Consider the following 15,522-nt stretch of genomic DNA (forward strand, 5'->3'; position numbering starts at 1 on the left):
TAAAAGAGGTCCAGCAAGCAGATTAAAAACCGGGAAGCACAAGACTGCTTATGCTTAGTGTTAGAAATTTTAGAAGATCATGCGGGCTAGATCCCGAAGGTGCCTCTAATCACTACAATGAAGTGCTCACTCTCTCTGTCCCAAGGACCTGTTAGAGTTCATAACCTGAAATTAGATACTCACAGATCCCTGCTGGGAGATGTTTTCCAAAAGCATAATTCACAGAATCTAGTGAACAATCCAAACTAAGCAACCAGAGGAAGAAAAGGAATTAACTTAAACACTTTCTGACATTTCCAAAGCATAAACTGCTACTAAAATTGGGCTAATATGTTGCTAATATGCCCAATGGATCAAGTTGGTAAGGCAACAAAATTTCAGCTTTCTGGTTTAATAATTTATTTCACATCAGAGTAAAGGTTTTTTTCTGATATAGGGCTCTCAAAATTTGAAGTGCTTCCACTATGAACAAACTCATACATGTAGGGACAAAGAGCAATTGAGAAAGACTTAAAACTACAAACGTCTCAGAACTTATATATGAGGAGATCCTGTTTCCTGAGTGAAGGAGTACCTGAGTGCATTAAACCAAGCAGAATAAAACGAACAAGCAAAATCAAGAAAACTCCCCACTGGGCTGTCATTAAAGCAACTACCTCAGAATTGTGAGGTTTGGGTCCACAATTCCTGAAGCACAGAAAGTAATTTAAACTCTTAAATCCACAGCAAAAGCTTCAGACACTGGATTGATGACAAGAGTGTGGATGGGGGACAAAGGAAAAGGAGAGTTGAGAAGTCCTGTGAATTTACCATAACTTTTGTAAGTCTGGGGTGTTACAGAGCCAGCTGGGACTACTTCCCAATGGCCATTGCTGCCCTATTTTTTTGCTTTCATGTGCCTCTGTGAGTCAAGAGCATAATTACTAGAGAAGTTATGGTATTTTAGGCATTTAAACTCAAAAATAACCCAGAAGTCTAACTATCACAGCTGATACTAATTCTGTTGTGATAGCTGAATGTGAAGCGCAGCCATTTATCTGGGAGCAGAGCTTAGCTGCATGTTGTTAGCTTCTTACAAGTGACTAATAGGATGCTTGAATGTGTGACTGGAGCTGACAGCAAGCCCAGGATGATCAAAAGAAGACTGCTATGGTCTGACATGTCAGCCATGGAAGAGGTACCGCACGGTGAGGACAGGCACGCTGAAAAATGTCCAAATATGATATTCAGAGTGTCATGAACTGAAATCACCACGCAAACAAAAGCCAGAGCTTGAGTGCATGGCTGATGTGAAGTAATTATAAAGTAATTGAATATGAAGTAGTTAACCAATTAAAGCTAGAAGTTGTGATAGAGGACAACAAAGATTAATAATAAAGAATATTGCATGTAAGAGAAACTTTCTGCATAGTCCCTTCATTGGACATTTGCCATGTTTCTTTACTGTGCTTAATGGCAGTAATACTGTATTAGAAAAAAAAACCTAAGTGAATAGTTCATCCTTGAACCAAGCCCGTGACTGAAGTTGGAGTCTTAGGTTTGTGAGTAACACCGACTCAGTCACTAATAACACCAGGTGCTGTGCAAATGATTCTTAAGTAGCCAAGGATGAAAAAGAGGTCCAGGCTTAGAGGAGACAAACTCTTGCAGTAGCAAACATCAAAGGAGAACAGGCTATGAAAGCTAAGCAATTGTGACAGGGTGAGTCTTTATTCAGAATTTCTGTGAGATTTTGTTTTGATTTTGTTTCACTGGGATTGCCTTTTGATTACTGTACTTATTTCTATGCAATGTCAGTCACTCTCATATTTTAGAACCGACAGGATTTCATTAGATGTGAACCTCCTGTTACTTCAGGCATGAGACCTAATAATATGCTTCTCTATCATTCCCAACGAGTCCTCTAGCAAAAGCAGAGGTGACCACAGCAAACATTCCTTGGGTACTAAACAGGCCAGACCACGTAATTTTTAAAAAAGGTAGCTCTCATATCATGTTTACCTATCATTAAATAAATAAATAAATAAATAAACACCCATAAACAAACAAAAAAGGAGTATAACCTCAAGGTTATTTTTATAACCATTGGAGATCCCTTTTATGCTGACATTTCCGCTAAAAAATTTCCACCTAAGCAGGGGTAGATTTTACATCATTAAGTAATCTGAAAATTATTCCCATTGTCAAAGAGAACTATCTCAATTAAAAAAAAAAAAAAAATACTTGAGTCCATTTTCTGTCAGGCTATCTTTATGACAGCCTTTGTTTCCTAAATACGTACTCAGAAGGCACTGGAAACTAGGATAAATTTATCAATGCAATTTCAGTTGGGTAGCTTTTCCATCCCCACTGGGCATATTTATTGGAGCTTGACTGTAGCTGGTCACATTATTAATAGCAAACAATTTATTTGATTAATTTAGCCTACATTTCTGTTCATGAAATAGCCTATCCCATTTTTATTTCTGCTTTTTTTATTCATAAGTATTCAGTAAATGTTTTCAGCATATTTTATGACTTGAAATCTTCAGTTGTTACTGTCTTTGTTCCCTAGTTAACTTTGCCATGTAAGTGTAGTATCAGGAACACTTCTGATGTGATTAATGAACATCCAGTATTGTGTTTGAATCACTGACTTACCAAGGGATGCACAAATCCATGTGGAAACAATCCTTCTCTAAACATTCATCAAACAAAACAAGTTTACAGAGGTGTATGATGAAAAAATGAATGTAAGTCAATGAGAATACAGGAGAATTGAAACCTCCTGAGGAGCAAAAACTTTTATAGGTCAATCCTCATACTATTGTCCCAAGTCATTTCAAGCCACTCCCCTGTTTTTCCATAGTATGTTTTCCCAACACAGAACATTACTCCAACCACCACATGAACACCTGCAGCTAAAACAAGGAAAAAAGGACAACATGGACCACGGACCATAAGAGATGCAGGCAGTCTATGAAATCAGAATTATGGGATATACAAGCAATGAGTTTGCTATTTTTATGTAAGTTAACAAAAATCCACTGTACCTAGATTTTTCTAAACATGCTGAAGACATAATTATCCCAAATATTTCTACGGTCTTTGAGAAAGGCAGGTCACAGAAAATTCCTAGAATTCAGGGATTAATCTTAAATCAACCATGCAAGGTGGACCATACTCAAAAAGGGCTAAGTGGAGCTGTTGTCTTAGACTCAGTCTAATTTCTCTATTAATATGCAGAGTTGGGGTAGAAAAAAAATTCCATAGCAGCCCCCTAAAACCATCACATTCCCACTGATGAAAAACTTTTCCTGATGAATACGTGAGTGTGTATGTCTCTCATTACCTGAAGTATTTTACAAGTCAGGAGATTAAAAACTTTCCACAAACAATGGAAATGTAGGTGCAAATTTAGGAAATGTAAAATACGTTAGCAAAATTGAGTAAAGGACCTGCCCATATAGCTTAATTTTAACCTGGATCAACAGGCTTGCAAAGTCACAGCTCCACCTGTTGAGCTAAAGGAAATCACCTACCTATAACTGCAGGCAGCACAGCTTTATTTTTTTGCCAGGCATAGATCACTAATACTGTGCCACTTGGATAAAACAACACAGAAAAGCTCAGGGACAAATCACATAGTCATTACTCAAGGTGAAGGAGCACTGTAGCCATTGAGCTGTTCTGCCAGTGGACAAAAGGACTTGGATCTAAAGGAAGGGTCTGATGGCAGACTGACGAAAGGACAACATCCTTCTCAGTAAGTTTACTAAAGCATACCACAGTGACAGAAACAATGCCAGAAATGAAATTATATAGAGACCACTCAGCACTTCTTAACTTCACGGGAGACCAAGTTGCTCAGACCAAAGGCTGTGAATACCACATAGCCATATATACATATTCTTTCACATGTATTAGAAATGATTACTTCTTCCTTCCTGTACTAACTATGAATAGCCAATTCACACAAAGCAACTCATGCCAAAAGGGAATGAAATGTCATTCCACCCCACCTTATGAAAACAGAAATATTTATCAAGCTAAGGACCTTGCTTTATGACCAGAGAAATCAATGGCAAAGTTTTCATGAGTCTGAATGGTCTTGAATCAACATGCAAGTTTCTTGTGGAAGAACAAATAAAGGTACATTTTTTTGCCTTGCATGGTCATCATTCAAGTACATGTTTCTTCTGAAAGGACAAAAAGAATCTGCAGTGATCTGTAAAAAATGTACACCAGTAGCAGTTAGACTTAAAATCTAGAGCACAGATATAATACTGCATGCAGGTTACACACATAGCTTTCTCAGATATGCCACCATTTGCACCTCTGTGATTCTAGAAAAAAAAGTAAGTGGTGGTGCCTGAATACTTAAAAGATATTTAAAAAAAAAAAAAAAAAAAAGTCAAATAAGATAAAGATATTTTGCAAGCTATTTCTTCAGAAGCTAAATCAGTATTCAGAAATAAGTCACAAATCAGAGTTAAGGAAAAAAAAAGCTTATCCAATAATTCATGGATAATTTTTTTAATATTGAATTAATTATTATCCTATAATAATAAATAAAATATGTTTAGGATAAGGGATGGTAGGTAGTTTAATGCTTGCTTATAACCATAATACTGTAACAGATCCTAAGTAGCCCAGAGGTAAACTCAACAAGTTGTTGGTAAAAACATTGCTTTGTGACATTTATAAAAGTATATATGTGTGGATGTGTGATCTTTTCTGGCATGGAAGAAGTAAATTATATATTCTAAAAACTGAAATGCAAAAACCATAGTGCATTCACTTTCTTGTGGTTCTAGTTCAGTAAAGCACTGAAGTGTATGTGAGCAAGCCTCCTCACTTCAGTTAAGCTTGTGTTTTTCTTCTAAAAAGTAGTTACAAGCCATTGGCAGATACTCTGAAGTGTTTGCTACAACCCCACAATTTCAGAATATTTTATGAATCGTGAAGAATAAAAGCAGCACTCATACCTCCTCTAATGTACTTAGTCACATATTTCCATATTAATTTGGATTCCATTACACCAAAAGACTGAACCATATCATTACAATCTGCTAATCCACCCCATAACTTTTCCAAGGCTAGCTCTAGCTAGCAAATATTCTGTACATTTAAGATGCAAACACAGGCTACAATCTGATATACTCAAGATTCCAGTGACTAGTGCTAGTAGAGCCAGCAGAGCCACAGAGCAAGGAAGCACACAGCAAGAGGTACCACTGTTTGATTCGGTAGAGAGAAGATGAAGGTAGAGCAGACAACTCACAGAGAGCACCGTCTCATCTAGCGCCAGACGATGTCATTCCTTACTCCCTCCAAGTGACCAACCACAGAAATGGCTCCGTTGCAGCTAAGGACATCCTTTGTGCAAGTAGCTGCTCAAAATCCCAACAACTTATAATTCAGATATTGGAAAGTACTGTTACTAAAGAGTCATACTCTTGCACCTTGTTTGGCAAGATGTACTACAGTACCATCTACTGAAAGTAAGTCAATTAAGCAAATGGAATTGTTTGTGGAAGCAGGGAGAAGAAATAAGTAGGAATACGAAATTGTGGGCCTCGTTAAGGAAATATCCATTACAGATGAAGGCAGCAGGATGGAGTCCAACTTTTCTAATGGTGAAGGTTTTGATGTACTATTTATTATGCATACCTTTTATGTCACATCTCTGTATTTGTACTCCGTATTTCCCTGCTCTTTGAAGACCTGTTCACTCAGCAATTGTCTTCTATAAAGCTACAGTATTATTGTTATGTTTTACCTTGCAATATTGCTTACAAAATCTTCTCAAGGTGCAAAGCATTCCCCATGTCAACATAATGAAAAAACTCTGTATGCAATACAAAGTAGCTGAAGAAAGTGACAACATAAATTACTTTAAATTAGAGTCAGATTACAGACTAACATTTTTATTTTAAAGAGATAAATATTTTACAATATTTCTATTGACTCTGAAACAACCATGAGGACACAGTTTTAATATTATTCCTATTATAAGTCCATACTTACTTTTGCACAACCTCAAATGCTAGTCATTAATGATCTCTAATGTTACTTATGTTATTTCTGACATAAGTATGCAGTATCAGGCAGAATCACTATGTTCATAGGACCAGATCCAAAACTACGGGAATTGTCAGAAATCACCAATAAGTACAGGGATTTCTGAACCAAAACATCAGATGTTCTAACTAGGAAGGTACGTATTATAGCATCTTCTGTTTTTCAACCAAGGATGCTGTATTGCTTAGATGAATTTAGTATATCTAATTTATACATATATAAAATATATATATAAAACTGTATATGTGCATCATATTTTAATTGCCGATGGTTCCAAGAACTGAGGCTACAAGCTCACTTTTTTCCTGGTATTATTTTGGCTGTCAGCTCTGCTGCTAAAAGGAGTCTGCTGGGCCTAGGGATCCTGTTCAGCTATCACCAAAGTTTAAGGAAACAAAGAAAAAACATATGTGTATTTTACTTATCAGTTTTTCAAAAGTTCAGGGGGGAAAAAAAAAAAAAAAAGCCCACAACACAGAATGATAACAAACACACAGGATAGGATAGGAAACAACCAGGCTACACACACAAAGAAACAACAAAGCTCTTTGTTCTTTAGTTTTTGCATCAAGTCTGGATTAGAAAATGAAATTTGAGGAAAGCAGGGCACTAGTATCACTAGTATCATTATCCTTTGGTAGGCTCCCAGAAAGCAAAAAACCCAAATTTCTCCTCCTTCAACAATCTGCAGATGTGGAAAGAGCAGATTATCTCTCCATGCACTGGTCAACCTGTCATTGAAGTGATGAAGCAGATGAACAGGAAAGGTGATACCCCAGCGAGCACTGGGAAAAATAACACATAAATGGACAGGACAGAGACCAACTAGTGGAGAAATCATTTCAGAGCAGACAGAGGGGGAAAGGAAGAAAATATTACCAAACCACTCCTTGGAGAGGAAAAGACGAGGCAACTGGAGAGATGGATGCAGAGTGTAAGGCAGATGGACGCCCCTGAGACATTTGTCACTAGTTGGACTGCAAGACACTGACATTAATGAGGGTGGCATTTGGAAGATAAAAGCAAAATCTCTGAAGCAGACAATACAGTTTCCAGGCATCACCCATGGGGACATGGTGTAATCAAAAGGGACTGGAAAATGTTCACATCCAGCAAAAGCATCACAACTGCTACTGATATTCATGGGAGAATATGGATCAGGAGTAAACAGCTTATGGTTTTGTCTGAAGGGCTGGTGGAGATTGTGGGTTGTTTTTCCTCTCAGCCCAGTAAATTCCCATCACATTCCTTTATTGAAGGACTCTACATCAGTCATCCACTTACACCTGCCTTGTCAAAAGTCAGTGTTTCATTGATAAGTGCTTTTCAGGCAGCAGACCTCTAGAGGACAGCTCTGTCGATTAGTGAGCGGGGATTTACAGGGGTGGAGGCACTTCCCTGTTATTATCTCCTCTTGAAAGCAAGGAGGGAGCTGGGAGATACTCCAAACACTGGCTGTCGGGACACAAGCAAGTGAAGGGTGCAAGATCTGGCTATCCGTCACAAATGTCACACCAAAAATGACATAAAATGACCCAGGGGTTAGGAAGTGTCATTATTAACTAATCGCTCCCTGCCCTCACACCTCAGTGTCAGTCCATTTTGACTCTGATGCTCTCAGATGTCTCTGGTCTCTCTCTCCAAAAGGAGAGGATGCTGTCGTCCTGGGATAGAATGGGACAGACCTAAGCATCCCAGAAGAGCCTTCCTGATCCCCAGACTAATTCTGCTGGGGATCTTAGATAACAAAATCCAAGATTCCATCCCTGTTCCCTTCAACACTCATGTCATGCCCCTCTGGTCAGTTTTTCCCCAGAAAGCAAAGCAGCTGCTTTGCCACTAAAAGAAAGCCAGTTAGCAGCAACAGTAAATACATCGACCTGCTTGTCTGCCCCTGTATTTCCTGGACAGGGTGCCTATGACAGAGGAGTTCCGCGGGGCCCGCGTGGTCCCCAGCACCCACTGCCAAGGGAACGGCGCCCACGCCGGGCCGGGGAGCGGAGCGGGGCCGGGCGCTGTCCGCGGTGCTGCCGCCGCCGCGTCCCGCCTCGTCCCGGAGCTCTCCGAGGTGCTGCACAGGGGTGGCCGAAAAGGGAGCGGCAGCCCCGGGCAGGGACGGCTGGGCGCGGGGCGGCAGCGCGGAGCGGGGCGGCTCTAAATCAGCCTTGTCCCAGGCTGCCTGCGAGTCCTTGTCCGCTATCCCCGCAGTGCTTGCACTAGTCTTCCACAGCAATCCGTTCAGCATCTCTGACAGAGGGGGAAAACATCCACTTAAAAAAAAAAAAAATATCACATGGACTAATCGTGCATTGAATAAACTTTTAGACGCAGATTCAGTAACGAACAGGAAAATGGTAACCCAGACTAACTTGTGACAAGGACAAGCTCTCTCTGCTTCCTCTTTAATGCTGCATGCAGGGAGCGCAGCTCAACGTGTGAAGGTGTCCATGTCCCCGTCCTGCTGCAGAGTAGCAAGCACCTCCCGGTTGTCCTTCAATACCATCTCTTCCTCTCTCCTGTTCGACTTCAAAGTTGAAAGAGAAGGGGGAAGTGGTAGAAGAAAGCTGACCGAATCCCTCCTTAAATCACCAACAAGCCCAGCAAGACGGATTCTGGGAAAAAGAAGCTGTATTCCTAAGCAGCGACCGGTGTCATAGTAGTTAAAATAAAACAGAAAAGCCTCTCACAAAGTCAATTCTTATGCAGATGAGGCGACATAAGAGCTTTTCCCTCTCTTCCCAGGTTTAGTGAATTTCTAATTTGCCCAAAGAAGCCCTAGAGGAATGAGGAAGAAAGGGTGGGAATATTGGGATTGCTAGTCGTGACAAGTATTACCGTGTCTGGATTGTCGCCCAGAAATACACTGAAAAATAGGGGATCCAGAGCCATTGTCTCATCTGAGTAATTTCTCTTGACCTTCGGCTTTGTCCACTCTGGCTGAACAAACGTCCTGCAATGAGCATCGCTCTTGCTCTCTGCTAGACACACAACTTCGGTCTCTCTAGTTCACAGAAAGGGAAAGAGGATGAGAGGTGGTTTCCCCTCCAAAAGAAGGGCACTTACAGAAGTTTAAACAACAGTCAGAAAAACGTAGGGTTAAGCAATAAACTGGGAAATATGCTGCCCTGTTGAACAGAGAGCAGTTTCCACAGCATTGAGGACCCGCCAATATATATCATATCAATAAAAAGGAGCTCTTCGAAAGCTTGCATAGTAATTGAGATTGGAGATCTTTTTTGATATGGGTTGGCATTTCCTCATATCAATCTGACAGAGCCAACTCAGGAAATTGCTGGTAATATTCATCTGGGGAGCACTTTCATTAAACGTAATTCATTCGACTTTCACAATAAATTGAGTGACATCCTTACAGCAGAACCTTTTTATCCTTGATGAAGTACTTGCCAGCCTTTGGTTTTCCACTTTATTGTCACATTCCTTACAGCAGAATCGTCAACATGTCAATCTACTGCATGAAAAAAATGCTAAAGCTGTATTTACAAAGCACCCAGGAGGTGGCTTAATGCTGACTTACAAGACAAGCGAGTTGGGAGCTAAACTATCTGATAAATCACAGCATAACTTCACCCAAACCCATTCGGGAGAACAGAAGTCAATCCCAGGGAGAAAAGGATGGCTCACACATTCATTTTGTCCAAGTACTGGCTATTCCGAGCAATTGGTTTCTTAACCTGCTTCTCCACACTTTCCAAGACGACTGGGAAATTGGCTTTTTGTTAATTAAAATGGCGGGTTAGAGATGCAAGGAAAAATTAAAGGGCTTAAAATGGATACCTCTAGGTACAGACTTGGAAGATATGGCTAGTCAAAGAGAGGCAGGATATTGCATTATATTCAGGTGCCTCCCTAACAGGTGAAATCTGTTCCAGACTGCTTTCTCCAGCGATTTGAGAAGGGAAAATAGTGTGTACTAAGCACCAGGAAAAAAAAAAAAAAAAAAAAGAAATAAATTTCAGTGCCGGGAAACCTTTTCTTAAACTGCTAGCACAGATCCCTGGTGGTTAGGAAAGAAGGAACCCCAGAAAAGAAAGAATGCACCGTCCATCGCTTCACATTAAAAATATATGTATATATATATATATATATAATTTTTTTTTTTTTAAGACAAAAAAAAAGACGTAGGTAAGTTTGTTTCCGCCTACACGAAATCCGAGTCCGGCTGCTATTCACCGTGCCTTACCTTCCGAAAGGGTAATTATTCCCCCTACACCACTGCGAAAGCGTCTCTCAAACTCCTTTAGAAAGAGGGAGGGGGATCTTCTCAAGGCTACATGAACTGCTTCGCACAAAAAGCCACTTCTTTCTCTTCGCGCCAGACGCTTCACCCCTCTTCTCGCCTCCCCTCCCTGCCCCCCCGCCCCCTTTCGACGTCAAATTGAAAATTGCAAGAAGTCTCTTGTTTGGGGGGGGAAAAAAAGCAAAACCTGAATGCTTTCAGCACCAAATGCCTCTGACAAAATACTGTGGGTGATGATTATGATCGGACAATGCCTTGTCTCTCTTTTGGTTTTATTTTTTGTTTTCTTTTATCTTCGCAGCCTATAGAGACTTTTTTCCTCCCACGACAAAGTAGGACACAATCAGCAGCTATCTTTAAAAAGAAAGAAGAAAAAAAAAATCAACTTATCTTCGCCGGCACGTGATATCTCTTCACGTTCTCCATAGCTTTCATTAACCGGGGTGAAATGACCGCAAACAGTGCGACACAGAGCGAAATTAAATGTACACAAACTCTGGAGCCACTAACCTCCTTTTTACCCCCTCAGCAAATACCGTGCCAAGCGTGCCACCGCTGAGGACAATTTTAAACCTCTATTATTCACGATGTTTTTGCAGGAAAGCTCCGCTCGGCTGTCAGAAGGCCTCCAAACTACAGTGACGGTGTGGAACAGACCTTAAAATCCCGGCCCGGCACGGGGAGGAGGTCAGCAGGCTGTTTCCAAGCCCCTCTGTCAATGCCATCGCCCTGTAAAACAGGGTGCCCCGGGAGCCCCACGGTTGTACTGCGCTGACAAAAAGCCGCGCAGAGAAGCTCGCCACCCCCCAGCGAAACAACCTGCTCTCTCGCAGCCCTCGTCAGGGAATGAGAAATCACCCCCCCGCCCCCCTATTTGCTCTTGCACTGTTTAAATTCTGCACGGAGTTAAAACGCTCCGCCACTCAGCTCTGGCGTATATCCTCATTTACACACACATCGGTGAAAGAAACGCTTTGCTGGGAAAAGACGACAAGCCGAGGGGCTGAAGGGGGAGGGATCCTTACCCTAGCAGCATGCAAAGCAAAACTCCGACTGGTTTTGGTTCCGTACCCGCCACTCCGGGTAAAGAGTAGCTAAGCAGTGATCTTCTCCAACCCGGGGTGATCCCAGCAAAGCAGACGCGTGTTATCATTCTTTGCTCCTACCGTGCGGGAAGTTCTCCCTAGAGCATGTAAAAGCAGAGCCTGTGAACATGTTGGGGGGGTGGGGGAGGGAGGTGGTAAAAATCCCACAATCTGCAAGGCATTTTTTGCGCCTGGCGCCCTGGGTTTGCTTGAGGGGGGCGCAGAATCCGGCGGGCGGCTGGGAAGCGGCAGGACGGGGCGAGCGCCCGGCAGCGCCGGGAGACGCCGGCCCGCCGGTCCCCGCCCGCCCCACGGGTCTCCTGAGCCGGTACGGACGCGATCTGCCTCCTCCTCTGGGGCCACGCTTGACCTGTCCCAGTACGAAATAACTAGTTAGGAGCCTTGCCGTCTTTGCCAGCAGCCTGCTCGTTTTGTAGTCGCTTCTACAGCGTGTTGTTTCCACGCACGAAAAAAAAAAAAAAAAAGAGGGGGGAAAAAAAAACAGGGAAACATCCTTATCGTCCTGTGGTGTGGGACTGGAAATTCACTGGCAACTAGGCAGGAATTAAACGAGAAGGTTTCCTTAAAGGGAATGGGTATAAAACCCAGGTGTCCTTATATACAAATAGAGCTCAAACCTAGAAGAGTGTACGATCTCCGGGTGTTTTTTTCTTTCTTAATATTTACGTGTTTGCTTAATGAAGATTCTGAGTTCGGCACAGCACTGTTTGTTAAGAAAACATTATACACCAGAATAAGACTAAGATGTTTCCGAAAGAATAGTGGTGGAGTATCGTGGTAAATAATACCTAGTGTAGCAGTTTGAACACTTTCTGCAGCTCTCTAAATGTAAAGATAGAAAATTACTTCAATCCTTTAAAGATTAACTCCTAATTCTACCAAATAAGTACTATATTATCTGTTTAGGCCAAAGGAAACACACTTCCACTGCAAATCAAATATAACATTTTCAATACACCACACAGCTCGAAATAAGGAGAAAATGTCTGTCTCGCAGAGGCTAACTACTGTTCTTATCAATAAACATAATATGGCGAACCTTCTCCACCCCAGCAAAATTCCTCCTCGTTCTGGTCGGCCATGACCTCTATAAATTTCAGGCAATAAGGCTGGACGGCACATGGCGCTATTAAAAAGGGAGAGAAAAGAAGCAGCACTTTTCTTCCAAGACTGAGAAGAGGTTTAACGGTGAGGGGCGGGAGGGCGGGGGAGGGAAGAGCAGTGGTTTGCTGGGTGAAGAGAAATTACAAACTAGTGAGTGGCTGTAAATGAGTAACTTCGAGGCAGCCCAACTTCGCTGCGCCTGTTCACTATCACTGAACAACGGCTGGTTTAGGCGAAGAGGAAACATGCTCTTTTCCCTCTCCCCTATATTATTAACCCCTCTCAAAAAGGATTTGTTCACAAACCCGATAGGAAGCGGGTTGTGCTGCCATTTCATTTGCCCTTTCTAATAGGTTGGGTACTGAAAATTTAATTCTGAATTGACACTGCTCTAGTCCACACAGAGCAACGCGCACACATGGATAGGCACAACAAAATGCTGCACTTTGCTGGCTTGTGGCACCGCATTGAAGCTTTAATCAAAACTTCGTGCTTCGATGCTAATAAACAGTTTATTCACACGTGATGGCCTAACGCAAACTTACAAAGTCACTCCCTAAATGGGGAGAGATTGGCATAAACGTGGAAGTATCGACTCAGAAAGACGAATCGAGTTAGACAGGGAAATCCTTTGGATCGCCCCCGAGTCTTTTGGCAGAACACGCAGCCCAGGCGAAAAGCGCGTCCCCTCCCACTAGCTTGTCTTTTATTCCTTTTTTTTTTTTTTTTTTGCATCATATTTCGCATTGTTTCGAGGGAAAATGGAAAATCGTCTCCTTTACTCTGCAATGCCAAGCCGTCGGGAAAAGAAAAAAAAAAAAGCATTCAGGTAATGAAGTCTGTAACTAAACGGTAATTGAATCAGCATAATTTGCACACTGAATGGTTTTCAAATGCTCCCAGTTTACAATTAAAGGAGAATTAATGCGCTTGTTGTTCAGACTGCAGCGCATTAGAATAAATCCAGCACTGTTGTTGTAATGAGTCGAGAGCAGTTTAACTGCCAGCAAACACATTTAAAATTTAACACGACGTATCGATCTCGCTCCGGCTTTTTGATAGATTATTTGCCACGCACTTTTCTCCCCGCTTCCCCCTCCACCCCCACCCCAACCCCGGGTATAAAACTCGCGGGGAGGAGAGGCGCCCGCGGCAGACGTGGTACCGCCCGGAGAGGACAGGGGTTCCCAGGCGGGACTCACGTCGAGCGGGAGCGGGTCGCGGCCGTCCCGGCTCCCCCTCACCTCCTTCACTCCCCTCACTCCCCTCGCCCCCCACCGACCCGGGCCCTCTCGGGATTGGCTGCCCCTCGCTTGGCCGCGCTCCGCCGCGCTGCGCCGCAGCGCACCCAGGCGGCAAATCCGCGCCAGCGCAGGGAGCCGTAGTGCAGGCAGCGCCCGGCGGCCGCGGAGCCGCTGCCGGAGCCGGGCCGTAGCCGCCTCCCCCACCACGAGCACCGGGGTGCTTCCCCCTGTAGCGCTACTGGAAAAAGGGGTTTTCCTTCCCCCGCTGGCACCGGGACAAGCTCCGGCCAAGCGTTTGCTTGCCTAACGCATCGCAGGCGAGCGAGGGTACGGGCTGCAAAAGAGCAGCCTGCCTTGTTTTTGTTCCTTGCGACCGTAGAGGGAATAAAGTGTGTGTGAAAGGAGATAACGCCGCTGTTTACTCGTGTTCCCCCGGTAATCTTAAAGGAGATTTGCTACGAAAGTCAATGACACTTCACGCGGAAAATACTAGCTGTGCTCGTCACCAAGTACCTGCACACCTGTACCGTGCCGCCCGTAGTGGCATACGGGGCGGGGGGGGGGGGTCCTCTCCCGAGGGGCTTCCACTGCCAGGAGGGAGCAGAGGGCAAAAAGTTGCCTCCAGCCCACAGTCTGGGCGGGCGCTCCCGCGGCGGCGCTCCGGTTGTCCCCGCAAGCACCGGGGGACCCGGCCCGGGAGCCCACGACCCTGCTCTCGCCCGGCGGCGCGCCTCTTCCCCGCGGAGGTGAAGCTACGGGTCTGCCCCCGCCGCGACCTACCGAGAGCTCCCGGCCGACCACCGCGCCTCCCCGCCCCGGCCCCAGGCCGACCCCGGGAGGACGGGGCAGGGCTGGCTGCAGGGCGCCGGTAGTTGCCGTGAGTTTGTTCGTTCTCCACCAGACTAATGACCCCACCCGCCGAGCTCCCCCCTTCCCGACCCGTGTGAGGGGCCAGGGGCACTCACCAGGTAGAGGGTGGGCTGCAGCAAAAGGACCGCGTACCAGTACACAGCCTGCATCCTCGCCGCTCAAACTTCCCCCGCGCTGCCTTCGCTGCCTCTTTGTTCCTTCCAGAACATAGATCCACCTGACATCCACTTTACAGAACAAGCAGAGCTCTCACCAGCCTAGACAAAAATGAAATTATAGACCCCATGACCACAAGACAAGGTTAGGCTTGAGACAAGGGGAGAAGAGAGGTGTGTATGGAAGGGGGGGGGGGCGGGAGAGAAGGAGGAGATGGGGTGTGTGGATGGGGGTAGGGGAAACAAAAAACGATTAAAATCGAGTTAATCCAGCGTCAGAGCAAAGTGATTGCACGGTTCGGGCTGGCTGCAGGGCGCCTGTAGGCAACACTCCCCGGCGCTCAGTCCTTTTACTGGTTGGGAGAGCCCCGTGGTATGGGCTGGGGCCGCCCGGGGGTGCCACGGCCAGCCCTGCCCTGCCCTGGTTGCCTGTACGCGCTCGGCGGGGCCCGGTAGGCAACGGCCCGGCAATTGGCCACGGAGCCCCGGCAGCGCGCAGGAGAGCGGAGGGGCGCCGGAACGGGGAGAAGGGGCAGGAGACGATGGGATCGGGGCTCCGGATGCTCTTTGGCGCCTAAAGCCGAGGCGAAGATCTTCGCCTCTGGGACGGCCGAGCAGGCTCTGCGTACCACCCACAAGAGCCCACCTCCCTCCACCGCTCCTGAGGCGCGTGCCTTGTCCCGGACGGGGCCGCGCCCCGGGGCGCCCCGACGGGAGCGGAC

At 44.8% G+C, this 15,522-nt stretch overlaps 1 protein-coding gene across 1 annotated transcript in view; it reads right to left on the minus strand.

Moving 5' to 3' along the window:
- NXPH1 (neurexophilin 1) overlaps window positions 1-14,794 on the minus strand; it is a gene marked incomplete at both ends in the record, with an annotated part of 136,358 nt that extends 121,564 nt beyond the window's left edge. The window contains one exon of the mRNA XM_082045271.1: window positions 14,741-14,794. Coding sequence (XP_081901397.1) covers window positions 14,741-14,794 — 54 coding nt within the window. The remainder of the gene's footprint in view (window positions 1-14,740) is intronic.
- Window positions 14,795-15,522: the final 728 nt, after the last annotated feature.

Source organism: Streptopelia decaocto (assembly GCF_964273445.1).
Source record: "Streptopelia decaocto genome assembly, chromosome: 2".
Taxonomy (NCBI): Eukaryota; Metazoa; Chordata; class Aves; order Columbiformes; family Columbidae; genus Streptopelia; species Streptopelia decaocto.